The 15873-nt window shown below is 37.3% G+C and overlaps 2 protein-coding genes and 1 pseudogene across 6 annotated transcripts; all 3 read left to right on the top strand.

Moving 5' to 3' along the window:
• The first annotated feature begins 236 nt into the window (after nucleotides 1-236).
• Nucleotides 237-839, top strand: LOC103971833 (ferredoxin, root R-B2-like; annotated as a pseudogene).
• A 457-nt stretch (nucleotides 840-1296) lies between these two features.
• On the top strand, nucleotides 1297-5579 carry LOC103971832 (uncharacterized protein At2g27730, mitochondrial). Its single transcript, XM_009385964.3, has 3 exons — nucleotides 1297-1520; nucleotides 4841-4879; nucleotides 5239-5579. The coding sequence occupies exons 1-3, from the start codon at nucleotides 1419-1421 to the stop codon at nucleotides 5446-5448; spliced, it is 351 nt and encodes a 116-aa protein (XP_009384239.1). The 5' UTR covers nucleotides 1297-1418; the 3' UTR covers nucleotides 5449-5579.
• Nucleotides 5580-6620: 1041 nt separating this feature from the next.
• Nucleotides 6621-15633, top strand: LOC135584208 (mRNA-decapping enzyme-like protein). 5 transcript variants are annotated; one of them, XR_010481284.1, is made up of 11 exons: nucleotides 6654-6997; nucleotides 7119-7159; nucleotides 7589-7638; nucleotides 8108-8155; nucleotides 8241-8342; nucleotides 10377-10521; nucleotides 13148-13201; nucleotides 13697-13823; nucleotides 14040-14507; nucleotides 15129-15255; nucleotides 15335-15633. XR_010481284.1 is itself a non-coding variant. In XM_065090533.1 (10 exons), the coding sequence occupies exons 1-10, from the start codon at nucleotides 6839-6841 to the stop codon at nucleotides 15183-15185; spliced, it is 1251 nt and encodes a 416-aa protein (XP_064946605.1). In that variant the 5' UTR covers nucleotides 6655-6838; the 3' UTR covers nucleotides 15186-15633. The 5 variants fall into 5 exon arrangements, 3 of the variants coding, with proteins under 3 accessions (XP_064946607.1, XP_064946605.1, XP_064946606.1); XM_065090533.1 differs by having other exon boundaries at nucleotides 6655-6997; nucleotides 15129-15633; XR_010481285.1 differs by lacking the exons at nucleotides 8108-8155; nucleotides 8241-8342 and having other exon boundaries at nucleotides 6621-6997.
• The last annotated feature ends 240 nt before the right edge of the window (nucleotides 15634-15873 follow it).

Raw genomic sequence — 15873 nt, 5'->3', positions numbered from 1 at the left:
AATTATAATTGATTTATAAGAATCTAATCGATATATTATTATTAATTTTATTTTAATTAAATAATTTATGTCAAACGAAATTAATAGATCAATTAAATCGGATCATGACACGTATTGTCTGCATGAAATGATTGGAAATGCCAACATTACTTGAAATGATTCTTATTCTAATGTTTCATTATAATCTTCATATCCATACTACTGCTCCTGCAATACAGGAACTTCTCTCCTACTTTTGAGTAACAAAATTGATTTGGATATTCTTGCTGGAGAATTCTAGCAGGACCTGTTTTTGGCTTCTTCTTCTTCTTCTTCAGCTGGCACAATGGCCACTGCTTATTCCCCATCCATCTGCATGCTGAAAAGTGACATAAAATGTTGACCATCATCTCCACTGATCAAGAGCCCATCTTCCCTTAGCTCCTTGAAGTGTATCTCGGAAGCATCAGACCTGAAGACATCAAATTTCTTCTGAGCAGCTGCAATGACAGTCTACAAGGTGAAGAAACTCATTGGCCCAGAGGGCCAAGAACATGAACTTGATGCTGCGGATGATACCTGCATTCTGGACGCGGCCGAGACTGCAGGAGTGGAGCTGCCCTACTCCTGCCGAGCTGGAGCATGCTATACTTGTGCAGGTCCGACGGTGTCCGGCACCGGCAACGTTGATCAGTCCGATGGATCCTTCCTTGACGACTCACAAATGGCAGAGGGTTATGTTCTCACCTGCATCTCCTACCCGAGATCAGATTGCATCATCCACACTCACAAAGAAGGTGATCTCTATTGACTGCCTTTGGTTGTGCTTGAATTGAATCGGTCGCTTGCTTTCATGATCTCAGCACTGTAATGTTGTACTTGTTCAGTTGTTGAAATCTCTATAGCTCGCTTGAAATCTCTGTACTGTGACAAAGCGATCGACTGTAGTGTTACACACCACAATCTCGATCGCTCGTGTGGGAATCTTGAGGGGTATTATGGGAATGTCATGATACAGAATTTGAGGTCTCTACTAAGATCCGAGCCACTGATCATGCGGTTACACGCATCTCAAACACAACCAACGGCCTGATTGAGCGAGTAGTGTACTGGGCCAGGAGTTTCATGGGCCCAAGCGGGGCCCATCATAATCGGTTTCGCGACGGTGACTCGATCGCTCGATCAAAAAGATCCAGACCGTCAAAAACGCGCGACCCTCCTTGTTGTTCGTCAGATTAGGTTGTACGGACGGAAGAGTGGGAGAACACGTAGTGGTGGGTTAGATATTTCGGCGCAAGGGAAGGGTATTTACGGTATATAATACAATTAAAAGGGGCACACTGCTCCCCTTGGTTCTTTGGAGAGTGGAGAGAAGGGTTGGTTACCTGTGGCCCCATTTCCATCTCTGAGGTCGAGAAACCCTTGGGTTGGGATTCGCCATGGCGGCGAGGATCGCCGCGAGGTACGTCGCTCGGAGGCTCTCCTCCGGCGGCAAGGTCCTCAGCGAGGAGGAGAAGGCAGCGGAGAACGTTTACATCAAGGTCCTCTCTCCTTGATCTGATCCTTCAGATTTATCTGGTTTCATTTTCTTCATTTTTATCCACTTTAATCGCTCTCTTACTGCGGATGGCCTGTTATCTTATGAATGTTTTGCTGCTGGGGTTTCACTTTTACATGCTGAGTTTGACATTTAATGGTGATATGTATGTGTGTATGTTACGGCTGTTGAGAAACTTCTATGGATTCGCTGCTTCTAGTTGTGTGATACTTTCGTTCTGCAGATTTTTATTTATCGTACTATATATTCTTGATGAACGGATCATTTCCTTATGAATAGATGTTGAATATTATGTGGATGAATCCATGAATAGTAGTGCAAAGTAAGCGCGTAACGAGATCTGAATAGACTGAAATTTTTGGAGGAAAGCAAGAAGAACTTGGGATGCTCCATTTATGTGGATGCGTGAAGCCTGTGTGGGCAACCTATGGACTAATTTCTGATGGCATTTCCATTGACATTATACCATTGGAACGAGTGGCAAATGTTGTGTGACCCGCTATTACCATGACAAGTGGGTTGTACATGCATGATATGATTGAATGCAAATAAGTCCTATTAAAATGAATATTATGGATGCTTTCTTGGCCATCTTTTGAGGTTTGATGTCAATGATGGTTTCTGTACCCAAAATTTCTTCTTTGCAACTGGAGGAGAAGGCATTGCATATAAGGTACAACTAGTTGAGAAGTTATTTGTCTAGAGGAAGATGATTAATCTAGCTAAGAAGGAATCTGAATGGTCATACCTGGTGTTGTTGGATAACAAATATGAAACTATTTATTCTATTATAAATATCAACAACAACATATTCCATTCTTGCTTTTGAAAATTCTTATACAAAAAGCTTCATTATTTTATAAGGATTTCATTCTCATTCTTGTGCTACAATACTGTGTATCTTAAGTTTAAATTGATAAATCATTTGTTGTGTTTTCCTGATAGTCCATGCTATGTTAAACACTTTGTCTTCATTTGGTGCAACTGTTGCTTAACCTATGTTGTACATCATTTTTTGGCATTTGTAGATGTCTTTGCTCCTGCATCTAAATTTTGTATGTTGTAGAGTTGTTGATCATATTCTCTTACTTGAAATTCCCTTGTCGACAAATAATTCACTGTTGTTCCATTATTCTGATTATATCAAATGATTACTAATTTAATCTACCATGACCAGTAGTACATTGCAGTTACTTGAATGGAACAGTCTCTTTATTATTCGTAGATTGGACAGTGAGAGCATCATTTCGTAGTACCCTGTAATTTTCATTCTTCAAGTGGATGGTTGTGGTTGCTATACCTTCATGTCTAGTTTCAAGCATTAAGATGGAGTGGTTTGTCTGTCTTATAGACTTCAAAGAAGTAAATGTCCTACATGAACCATATTTCCAAATATTGAGCAGGTATGTATCATATTCAAGGTTTCATGTTTCATCTATGGTGATGTACTACATAATTGCACCAAGTGCAGTTGTTATGGATGATGCATGTTCAAAATTATTAGCATTAAGATTCTGTATTACATGTTGATGTAGGATTTATAAATTCTCATTTTTGCATACCAATATGGCCAAGCATAATAAGAATCTAGGAGTACAGACCATCGTCTAGGCCAAAGCAGACATTGTGTTGGAACCATCAAATTTGATTTGATAGTGCTGTCTTATAGTTGTGACTTGAAATAAAAGAGCAACAAAAAATATACATTTTCTTTCTTCTGAAACCATTACATTAGATATTGGTGTCTGAGTCCAAGGATTTCAACCTACTCACTCGCACTCTTTTAGAATGCATATGCTTGCCTTCTCATTAGGTAAGGGTACAATTCAGGTTGGTTGGATTGGATAAGACAAAATACAACAAAGTGGTCTTTCTTCTGTAATTTTTGCCAGCCCCGGGTTTGATCCAGCATTATCATCCTGAGCTCTTGCTTCTTTATTTTCTCTGTATAATATCAGGTTTATAGTCACACTAAAAGGTCTAACTGTTGCTTGTTGGATTATTTTGAGAAAAAAATAAACCACAACTGTAAAAAAAATATAAATGGGAAGTGTGAGATCTTGCATGATTAAAGGCCCCAAAATCTATGAGATATTTGGAGATGCAGTTCTTAAAATAAAGACTAAAATTGAACCAACAAACCCCTATTTCTAGGAGAAGATTGATAAATGGGAAATATTGAGTCAATTCAGAGCCCAGAAAACTTGTAAAAGAATATGCAACATGTGGACAATATGACATATTAGAAAATCAGTTTAAAATGTACAACAAATTCTGTTGTGCCCCATCCAAAGTGGTGCTTAGTCACTTGCCATGCTATTAACAAATCTACCTCAATAATCTGATAAGTTATTTACGCTAGGCCTCCTCAAGAAGTACAAGTGGACTGTATCTCCTCTTCATTGGATTCGGTGTCCTATAATCCATAATTTGGGTTATTCTTGCTTTGGCTTATTGTCAGATGACTCAAATAGACACAATCTCGATGTCCCACCTGTTTTGCAGGTTCCATTTTGAAGCACATTTTTTTGGAGCACCTGAGCTGAGACAACCTCGGCTTGGATAACTCCAGCTCATTGTCCACCTTGGATAAACTATCATAGCATTTCTTTAATCTGTGGCACTTTGTGTACCACACTGAGACAACCAAAAACAATGACATCAATTTGATTTGATCTCATTGAGATCCACGTGGTTGGGAAAAGCTGTTTGGGGGCTTGCAAATGGGATTCCATAGGGGAAAAAGCTGAGGAAAACATGTCATTAGGTCCAAGTTGGGAAAAACTTGATAAACATGTAGAGCTCGGTAAGGGGATGAGTCACTGGAGAAAGTGTGGTTCTTTGTTTTATAATGAGTACGGGATAGGTCTTTACTTTATTGCTTAGATTTCCTGGCAGAACGATGAGAGTTCAGTCTAAATTCAAGGCAGATTAGATTGATTAAGCTCAAGTGCAAAAAAGTCCAATGAAGTCCTTGAAGTCCAGTTGGTTGGATTGGCCACTTAGTTGCATGCTTATTCTCCATATTCATAATGATTGTAAGAAATTTGTGATGTTTATGCCACCACTGACACATATTATGGTCCTGCTAAAAGTGATAGCAACACTGACTGAAAACCTTAACTGAAAACAGACTCCTCCTGGCAGGCAAACAGACATCTTCACTTTGATTAGATATCTTTTTCAATCTTCACTTTGATTTGACCTTAACTGAAAACAGATGACTCCTATTTGCAGTATGAGAAATTCTTTTAACCTGTTGGCAGGCAAACTGACTTGTAATAATTTACTTTTTTGCTGCAGAAAATCGAGCAAGAAAAGTTAGCGAAGCTTGCGCATAAGGTATGGTTACCAATTCATCTCTGTTTTTTTTTTTTACTTTTTTACTTTCACTATTGGGCACTGTTCTGTTTTGAAAGAGAGGACATGTAAGAATAAGGAGATACATGATTCCACTGTCATGACTTTTATTTTTCCCTGATGAGGTACCCGTTCTTTTAGATTTTTCTCCCAGGAAACTAAAAGATGGATAGCACCGAAGGCATTTAATATATTGTCAAATGCATGATTTCCAAGTCTTTCAGCTTCAATACTATTAATGCATACTTCATGTTCCAATGAGCTACTAGAGATTTTCTTGTAATCAAATAAACTATTATCTCCAGATCTTTGTCACGATGTCTAAGCAAGTTTGTTTTCAGGGACCGAAACCAGGAGAGCAAACCCCAGCAAAACCAGAAACTCCAGCAGCTGATGTGAAGCCCGGCACACCTCCAGGGTCATCAACAGCTAGTGTTTCAACTGACAAGAACCGCAACTATGCCGTTCTTGCTGGGACAGTTGCAGCTGTTTGTGGTCTCGGTTGGTATCTCTTGTCCAAACCAAAGAAATCTGAAGAAGCTATCGACTGAGGCTTGTCTGTTAACCAGATGGTGAACTGACCAATTTACAGTTTCCATGTTTACCTACTTTGCACTGCACTGTTATCGATACAGAAAGAAGTAAAATGCATCTTTCTAAATAAGTTTCATTTTCTCGCTAATATGTTGTGTTGTTTCTGCTTCTTTCTGTGAATTAACTATCTTTCCTTATAGTCAAGACTCGAGTTTTTAATTTTTGTTCTGATATCAGTTAGGGTAAATTTTTTTTGATAATTTATAATAAGATTTTGGATTCGAATCTCATCTACGTTTTTTGTTCTTTTAAAATAAAATAAACTGGTTGTGATCTATCAGATTTTAGGTTTGAAATTTTAATTGATATGTTTTTAACACCTTTATTAATCTGGTTATGATATATCAAATTCTCTTATTAAAAATTAAGGGTTCGAAAATTTATTTATTTTTTTTAAGTGTCAATTATCCTAGTCGTATCATGTCTTCGTCATTTACTTGAAAAAAAATCTTTGTTCTTCCTCTATTTGGATTGTCCTGTTAATACCTTCACGGTGGCTTCCATCGTATAATCAAGCCTTCCGATCCTTATTGCATCACTGTATCACCTCTTGGGAACCGGCTAGCGGTGCCATTCGGGTCGGTGACTTTTATAAGGCAATGTTAAATACTTGTTTAACATAAATAGAATTTTCTTAATGAAATGTTATTTTCTCGATTCTTAGCTGTTTAACGTGACAAGTACCCAGAAAAGAACGCCTTGAGCCAGCATCCCACGGCGACGCCTCCCACTTCTGTACTACTGTCACGTGAGCTGTACCGTCGGGATTCGATCGGTGCGATCGTGTAATGGACGGCTAAAATGTGAGAGGAGATCAGACGGACGGTTAAGATGCCACATCTGGTTCACCGTCGTTTGTAGATCCTCATCGCACGAGCATTTGGCGTGACGCCGAAGTCGCTATGAAAGGGGCATTTCGGTCATTCCATAAAGTCGAAAAAGGTAACTGCCGTTTCGGAGATTCCACTGTTCCCATACACATAGGTTGCAGAATGACTCGTGTCTTCCACCCACAAAATCATGATTCTCTCACAGACTCCCCATGTGGGGCCACGATAGTACACTTACTCCGCTAGTAACAATTCAGCTAGTCTTTGCTCGTGCGAAATTAATGTGTCGGGAAAGTATCTCTTTGATATGTGTACCCGAAGTCCTATAAAACCTCCTCTCTTGGCCGCTTTGGCTCCCCCGCCCCGACTCTCTCCCCTCGCGATCTCGCTTAATTCCAACCCTTGCCTCATCCCATCGATCCTGATCTCTTCCCTCTTCTCCGGCTCGGTCGATCGGTGCTCCAGCTGTTGTCAGGGGTTCCTCTTGATTAGGGTTTTGTCACCGTGAGCCGCGAGGATGACGCAGAGCGGGAAGTTAATGCCCAACCTCGATCAGAAGAGCACCAAGGCCTTGAACCTCACCGTCCTCCAGCGGATCGATCCCTTCGTGGAGGAGATCCTCATGACCGCCACCCACGTCACCTTCTACGAGTTCAACATCGAGCTCAATCAATGGGTGCGCCTCGATCGGAACCCACCTCTCCCTTTCTTCTTCGATCCTGTTTCCGGCTGGCCTTTGTTCAGGTTTGCGCCGTTTGATCTAGGGTTTTCATGACTTGTTTTTTATGTTTGTTCAGAGCCGGAAGGATGTCGAGGGATCGCTCTTCGTTATCAAGAGGTAACTGCGGATCTTGCTGCTAGGATGTGTCGTTGTCGATGTTATTTTTTTCCTCCGAATTTGAAGTTTCTGTGTATTGTTTTGGCTCGTCTGGTGTGTTCGCTGATGCTGGTTGAATGATTCGGTATTCTGTTACCTAGATTTGCGTTCTATCATGATTCTTTTCTTCCTGCTCCATCAAACTCTAGCTTCCGTCGTTGTAGTTACTTTTTACTTCCGATTTCAACTTAGATATTCTTATGTGAAAAGAAGCGTCCATCGGACGGTTAATTTGTTGATATGTTTTCTTTGAGTACTGACTTTGATTGAGAATCTTGATCGCTTAGGTCTGTACTAATATTGGAATGTGATAAATTATTTTGTTTCTAGTTTGGCATTTCTTGATTTCGATGGATCAGCAAATTGTTACAAATGAGTGCATACTTGCAGGAATGCACAGCCAAGATTTCAGTTCATAGTCATGAACCGACGGAACACAGGTCTGAAATTAGTCTATGTTAAATTAATTTACATTTTATCGTTTGAATGTCTTTTTTTCTAGTCGGTGTTTGCAAAATATGTTGAATATTGTAGTGCTTATTATTGCTACTAGTAAGTTCAAAATTCTTGTTTTCAAAAAATAGGAGAGCCATTTTTCTAGGCTCTTGTTAAAGGTATTCTCGCATGAGGTCATCCATGGGCAATGTAGTCTGTTATTTGATCATATGAAGCTGGTTGTGGTGTTTGGATTGGTTGAGCATGTTTTTAGAACAACCTTGGTGAGCTAAATATATATTTAAGTTGAACATGATCATTCTATGTTTCAATGTCCCAAATGATCTGTTTTACAAGTCCGTTCTACAGAGTGTTGATATGCATAATTTATATTTGTCTACATCTGGCCTTGTAGGAATGGTCAACTAGATCTTGTCTTATTTCTACTAAAAAAAGTTAATTTCTCTCTCACAGCAAGCAGTGTAATTGAGTTTCTTTGTTGGACCACATTAATCTCGTTTTGTAAGTAGTTTGTTCTCATTTGCTTGATTAGTTCCACTAGTTGTGGCATGCCTTTTCTATTCTAGGCTTGAATATGTAGTTCTAGTCTCTACATTTCTTGTGCAGTGCTTTGAAGTGGAGCAATGTTACAGCCAGAAGAAAATTCACAGAGAGATTCACAGAACTAAACATTTCTGGTTGTTGTGGGGTTTGCTACTCGGCTACGTGGCTTTTTCATCAATCTTTGTTTTTGTACTATGAGCATCGTTTGTGTTTATATCAGTATTCTTTAACATAATTTTGACTTCTAAAGGCAAAATTCTTATGGGTAACTAATGTTCAATTGTACCAAAAGTCATGTGTCACTGTGCCTCCTATCTGGTTGACCTTTTCCTGTCCTTAGTATGGTCTAACTATCCTTCAATAACTCAATTACAGAACAAAATTGAACTCTGGAAACCTCAATTTGTTGATTTTTCAGTGTACTCAGAGAACAATTTGCTGTACTTAGGTGATGTTTCTGATTGATATATTGATTTTTTTGGATGGTTGGATTTGCATAAGCATTTCAGTAGAGATGCAGAGATATTGGGAACTGTCACAGAAGCCATTTAATCATCTATTGAAAATCACAGCCATATCAGATTTTCTTCCAGTTTTGTAAATATCTAGTTGGTGTTATTTGATTTTTGCCAAGATTCTTTTTATCTTTGGCATTTGAGCCTTCTCTCTAGTCATGTGTTGCCCCTTTTTGTAGAAATTCGAGTCTTTGACTATTTTAGCTAGACTGTGAATACTTGCCTGAGATAAACTGTACAGTTCAGGTTCCTTTACTCACATGATGCTCCTTTTATTACACATTATGAAGAGAAATAGCGAAACTTGGTTAAATCTTTAACTTGGTCTGTGGCTGTGTTTTTTCTTTCACGAAGTGGTTTATGATGATTCTAACTAAATGTAAACATATAAATCAATAGAATTGCAACATAAGTAAATGGTAAATGGATTTTACCATGAGGGACCTTTAATAGATTTCATCGGACTGGATCTACATTCAGTCAAGTTTAAATTTCTCTAACCCCAGGCTGAAACTAAACTAATTTTTCATCAATTTGGTTGCAATAAATGCTTTATCTTTCACATGCAACTTTATCTGAATCTGTTGTCTGTCATAATTGCTGATTTTCTTTGACATCAAGAACATACTTGCCATCCTTTCTAGAAGAGGACTGTTAGCCTTAGCATCTGTGTTTTTCATGTTAATAACTGATACCAGCTATGCCATTGGTCTATGTTGTTGCTGTTGGACATTGGATTGACGTCTATTATTGAACAATATTTAAGCTGGAGAAATTATTGATCCACAAAAGATCCACTGCACTTGACATGACATCCTTCTTTAATAGCTGTGGGCAATGCTATGGAGGAATCTACTGGTGGAAGAGGGGTTCTAAGAGATAAGCAGGGCAAGCATCAAAATGTGGCTTGTAGGTCAGGAGAGGAAGGAGGAATGTATGCACTTGCTCATTATATCTGTAAAACTAGGTCTTAAAAGAGGCAGGAGAATATATGGAAGAGGAGAACAGTAGAGAGACAAGAAGACTTTAGGCCTTGCTTTTTGAACAGATACTTTTATCGATCATCCAAAAACCAAACTTCACATGCTTCTTAATGTAAAGCTTATTTGTACTTTTGTACATTTAAAAATGACTAGTCATATCTAAATTCTGGACAGCTCAGGTGTTTCTTCTGTTGTAACCCCATGATAGGAATTTACAACCATCTGAAAAAGTCCAGGGATGTGTGTTTACTCCTATGCTGGATCATTAATGAAGATATCAATCTAACTCATAAGACAAAATAGCTTCAACTCTTCTACCCAACTCAGAATCAAATCAATCATATCTGTCTGAACCTGACCTTCATCATTATTAATCTAGCTTCAGCTCATGTTGAAGAGTGTCTTTACAATTCTGACCTGATTCACCTGTAGGAGATTGATAGGCTTACAGATCAGAATTTACAATGCTTATAGACATTGATGGCCAACCATTTAATATTAATATGCTTTCCTGAATTGTTTCAGATAATTCAATTGCTTTACTTTTGATTTTTTTTTTACTTCTATTTCCACGTATGAGTGTCTAATTTGAAGATTGTTAGAGATGAAATCTCAAGATTTGAACTTCTACATGTGAACTCAGAGGTTCACTTACATATGTGTGGTTCACCTGATTAACAGATAATCTGGTTGAGGATCTCTTAGGAGATTTTGAGTATGAAGTCCAAGTTCCATATCTTTTGTACCGAAATGCAGCTCAAGAAGTTAATGGTATATGGTTTTATAATTCACATGACTGTGAAGATATAGCAAACCTTTTCAGCAGGTACTAGTAGCATTTTTTAAACTGTTTATCAGTTAACTTTCTTTTTTTGTCTTTTTTATCATTTTTTTGTCTATTTCATGATATTTTAAATGAATTCAGTTGGTAATTGTAGATATTATTATTAAGTTTTGTATTGTTGTCAGCTATTTGGTAATTGTAGGTTATTTTTTTCACCTGATTGTATGTTTTTCATCAAGGTTCACATGATAGGTTTGGGATTATCTATGATTGGTGTTGCTGAGAAAATAATTTATAGCAAGAAAAACATATTACTATAAAAATGCTAAAGACTAGAAACTACTATGAAAGAAAATTAAAAAAAATTAATATGTTGAAAGTTTTTCCTACCTTCATATTTCATTTTTATTGTTTTTAAAAAAAAGCATATGGAATTGAAATATAAAATATGAAATTTGTGCAAAAGATTACAATAAACAATAATGAAGAATGATACAAAGGTATTATCATTATAGTTAACTATGATATGTATGCCATGCAAAAAGGTAGAAAACTTGTTTGCATTTCAATAGCAATGAATAATTCAGAAAAGAAAAACAATTATTTTTTATTATGAAAATAAAAACATTAACTATGTAATCATGTTATCCAAAGATATTATATATTAAATAATTATTTTATATGTTATGCCGAAAGATTTAGAATTTACTTGCCTGCATTTTGTATATAGCGATGAGCCTCACTATCATCCTGTTTCTTCTCCAATCACCTTGTGGGCGAAGTGTTGGGTGACGTAAAGATAATTTTGCATAAGAAATTATTTGAAGAGAGAGTGATCAGGATTTAGGAATTCCAAATCCCATATATGTCTCTTTCCTGTGTTGATATCCCTATCCTCTCAAGGGGTTAAGGAATAAGGACCTTTTTCATTATGTTCCTCCCACTGCTCTTTCCTCTCTGTCTTGAGTGATGGACAGTTTATGTAAGGACTACAGTGAATATCGAACGAAATAGTAATAGCATTTTGTTTTTTATATTTTCTTTATGGTTTTGATTACAATAATTTTTTTCACCTGTCCTCTTTTCTTACCTTTTTTCCTCCCTGTCCTATGGCAAGGTTGACAAATTGACTAGTAATGGTCAAAATTGGTTCAGTTTGATTATTTTGGCTGATATTGACAAATCATTGATGCTAAGACAAAGAATCCTACTAAATCAGGTTTGTTATATTGTATTGGAACTAACAAATATGGAAAATTATGTTTATCATATTTGTATGTGACTTTCCAACATGAAGGTCATTCTTATATGCCTTGTTTGATTTAGGTAGGAGAGCGTAACAAATTTTTTATTGAATACATTCCTTCCTACTCTTTTAATAATTTGGTGAGTTACCATTAGTTTTGTAATCATTTTGTTTCTTTTTTAAAAATTTATATAATTTTTGCCCTTTGAACCTATAGGGGTCTTTAGTGATCAGTGGTACCATGTTTCTTTAACCATAGCAGTATTGGTTTGTAGAATTGTTCTCTTGTCCATATCTAATTGTAGAGTATAAATTTATGGAAATTGGTTCGATACAAATAAGATTTTTTGCAAGGTTTGCCTTTTCGGCTACTGGACCCGTTTCGGAAAACTGCTGGAATGGTATGTATCGATCTATACTGGTGTACCAACTCAGTATGCTAGTGCATACCGGTGGCTAGACAAGAAAGAAAAAGAAAGAGATGTGGAAGGAGCGGTAGAGGAATAGAGGAGGAAGGAGGAAGGAAGCAATTTGGTATGGGTGCATGTAATTCATAATCATTGCAAAAAATGGGACATGAAGGGGAAATGTGTGGCAATCAAGTATAAATTTTAAATATAAATACCAATTGTATTATGCAGGACAAGAGAAGATTCAATTTTCTTATGTTTATTAGAGAACATGTAATTTTCCATATCCCTAATTATATCAAATTACCTTAAGGAGCACCCTAAATATAAACAAGAGTCAAGTTTATTTTATTAACTAAATGATCTTATTCATAAGTAGAAGTTTACTTGAAGTCATGAATAAAGTCAGAAAAATGCTCCAATAGGACAATGATAGGTGATTTTGTGATACATGTCTATCATTAATAGGTCAATGTCCATTAAGAAAATCTCTGGAGTCTGGAAGTCAAACTAGCAGCCAAAGTTTCACTGTCAGTTTGAAGGGGAGTTACGCAAGTGTTCAAGATGTAAAGAACTTATGATTCTTTGTAGCTTTTACATGTAAGTCATGTGTCTTGTAGTATCTGCATGTGTTATTTCCTATAATAGAAGATGTTGCGTGGCAGGTACCTCTTGTGCCACCTCTGTAATGACTTCTCAATCACATCTCTTCAACTTTTTGTACAGATGTTGACCCTACGAAGCAAATCATTGTCCCCTGCAGTTGCAGTTCCACCTGCTGCTCATTTGTGCTTTTCCATAATACATAATGTTGAGCAATCATACTTTTCTTTATATGGTAATGCATAGATCTGGGAATAGGGTTTGTTTCTTACAAACTTGAGTAATCAGTATTGTGTGTTATTCTACTATTATTCGTAAATTCTATTCTCTGATGTATTAGAATATTATTATGCATCAGATATTATTCTCAGTTACACCATATGACAAACATTAGTGCTCTTTTATTCAGGATACTTAATGCCTATTCCAAAGTACCTCCCAAGGCTAAGGTATCTTCTAAAAGGTATATGCTATATTGCCTTAGTCAGTCATGTTTAGTAGCACTTTTTGTATTCTTATTATCTTTTAGTCTTTTGCTGACCATTGTTATCGAATTTTTCTTTGCATATGTTGTGGTTTGCTCTCAAGTTAACTTTTTTTAATATAATAGTTTCTTTCTGTTTCTAAGGCCTACAGATAGCGATCTGTAGTATTGTTTGTGTATCCAGTTTTATAGGGTCTTATTTCCCATTGTTTCTTTTTCAGCATCAATATTTTGTCTTTCTATTGGTATCCTTGGAATATGTTCTTTTAGAATCTTACACGCCTTTGACAAAGTAAGGTACATACTTGCATGCATATGCAATAACATATTGGCATATACAACAATAAGCTGTAATATTCCAATTATTTGAGATTGGTTTCACGGATTTTTTGTCATTGGTATATATGTGTTTTTTTTGTCATGTGCAAAATATGGATGGTTGTTCCTACAAGAATATTCTCTTTCTTGTAACAGTGAGTTTGAGGAACTTGAAGCTGTACCTACTTCATCAGTAATTGAAGGTCCTCTTGAGCCAACAACTTCATCTATTGCTGCACCAATTCCTGATGTTCCTGATGATCCATTTGCAAACTTTTTCAGTGTACGGTATCTGCTAAGTAGTATCCTCCACCATACCGTTAGTGAGAAATTCATGTCTGCTGCTACTAAATGTAGCTTTTCGGAGTAAAATAGTCTGTTTGCTGTATGATGTTTATTCTACATATGTTAGACATTGCAGAATCATGTTCTTAGTTAGCAGATGATTGTTATTTTAATAATTATTTATGACAGGAGAACTATCATTATTTATTTGCAGAATGCTGTGAACATTGGAAATGCATCAAATGCAACAACACTGGCAGTGCAACCAACTGTTGATGCAGCAACTATTCCTGTAACTCATCATGGACCATTTGTCAATCCATCTGTGGTGCCAACTTTTCAGCCAACCTCTGTTATTCCAGCTTTGTCCACTCTTCTAGTGGCACCTTCGGATACCCTTGAATCTAGCAGTGGAAACAGCAACCGTGCTACAAATCTTGTGAAGCCATCGTTTTTCTCTCCATCTCTCTCTTCTTCGGCATTGGTAACGCCTCCAGTGTCATCTTTGACTCTCACTGCTCCTCCAGTCTATCCCCCAGTTACAATGCAGCATCCGTATGGCACTCCATTACTTCAACCATTTCCACCACCTACGCCGTCTGCGTCCCTCACTCCTGCTCCAATATTTGGCCCAGTTATTACTAGAGACAAAGTCCGTGATGCACTTTTGAGGCTTGTGCAGGCAAGTTTTCTTTTATTTTGTTACTCTAGTTGCTTTCTTCATCTATCTTTCTCTGAAATAAATGATGACATAAATTATTGGTGCTATTTTATGTTATTGCCACTCTCATTGTCCTGCTGACTTTCACCTTTCCCTGCAAGTTAACAAATGTTGTGATGACTCCACGCCCTTGAAGCTAGTGCTATAGGTCCATTACCCTTATATAAACTCTGTGTGAAACACAGTTTAGCTGTGCACTTGTTCTTTCTGTCTTTTATTCTGTCCTCGCTGCTTTTTTGTGTTTCCTGCCTTGTTATCAAGATCTGCTGTCATGAATGGGCCATTTCATCAGTAATTCTGCACCCATGGGAGCTCCATCAAAGTGTGTCCATCTATCCTTGGTTTTTCCAGAATCTTCTTCAGCTTTTATAATCTTTGACTGCTTCGACTTATTACTACAGAAGTCAATGAAATTCCACGTAAGACAGATAGATAGGGTTCGTACTTGCAGAACTTCTACTTGCAAATCACCTGAAATAGTACATTGAGAGGGCCTTTTGCTTTCGATAATAATTTTTTGCTGCTTTGTATCTGGTGAGTTTATAAAGTATTAAAGTCCATCTAAATTTGCTTTCTTGACAGAATAATGAGTTCATTGAGATTGTATACCGGGAGCTGCTAAATGCACATTGCCCGTGACAAAAAAAAAAAAAAAAAAGGGGATGTGGGATTGTGCATGGTGCCTATGGTTACTACTAGTCGTGCCAAGGTATTGTAAATCTTTCCGGTGGCTGATAGATACGGACATGTAACTTCTGTTTATATGACGTCTTTTGGGTTGGTTGTAGATGGGAGTGCATTAGATCTGTCATACTGTAGGGAATTCGGCACCTGTTCGTTTATTCCCTAAAGTTGTGTTAGCATAACATTGGACCATCCATCATCATGAATGCATGCATTGAAGCGTGGCTTTTGGTTCATGTCATGTTCCAAAACTTGGCCCTTTTTTGAATTTTCAGCTTTTGGTAAATGGGTATCGATATTTTTGTTAAGTGGATTTGATGTTTTAGGTGTTAAATAATGTGTATATACGCATTGTGTTTGTAAATGATCAAACATTTGGGAATGTTATAGATTTCTTTCAAAAGGCAATAATTGAGGAAATAGATACAATGAACTTCCTGCTTATAATACAACTCGTGCTGGGATTTCATTTGATTCGTATGTAATTCGAAGCCACGGGTGCCTCACCTCTCTTCCCTCTAATTTGCCGTAGAAGAACCACCAGTGGTGTAACGTAGAAATGTGAGACCTGCACCAACTCTAGTGATTACGAGTCACTGCCCTCGACAAGGGATGCTTTTCCCATGTTTTGGTGGTGGCTTGC

This window comes from Musa acuminata, chromosome BXJ1-11 (assembly GCF_036884655.1).
Source record: "Musa acuminata AAA Group cultivar baxijiao chromosome BXJ1-11, Cavendish_Baxijiao_AAA, whole genome shotgun sequence".
Lineage (NCBI taxonomy): Eukaryota > Viridiplantae > Streptophyta > Magnoliopsida > Zingiberales > Musaceae > Musa > Musa acuminata.
The sequence above is the reverse complement of the archived record's forward strand: the minus strand, read 5'-3'. Positions and strand labels throughout refer to the sequence as shown.

Coding starts and splice junctions, on each gene's coding strand:
- LOC103971832 (XM_009385964.3), top strand. CDS start 1,419: ATGGCGGCGAGGATCGCCGCGAGGTACGTCGCTCGGAGGCTCTCCTCC. Junction 1,521..4,840: donor CGGAGAACGTTTACATCAAG/GTCCTCTCTCCT, acceptor TTTTTGCTGCAG/AAAATCGAGCAAGAAAAGTT. Junction 4,880..5,238: donor TAGCGAAGCTTGCGCATAAG/GTATGGTTACCA, acceptor GTTTGTTTTCAG/GGACCGAAACCAGGAGAGCA.
- LOC135584208 (XM_065090533.1), top strand. CDS start 6,839: ATGACGCAGAGCGGGAAGTTAATGCCCAACCTCGATCAGAAGAGCACC. Junction 6,998..7,118: donor ACATCGAGCTCAATCAATGG/GTGCGCCTCGAT, acceptor ATGTTTGTTCAG/AGCCGGAAGGATGTCGAGGG. Junction 8,343..10,376: donor ACATTTCTGGTTGTTGTGGG/GTTTGCTACTCG, acceptor CCTGATTAACAG/ATAATCTGGTTGAGGATCTC.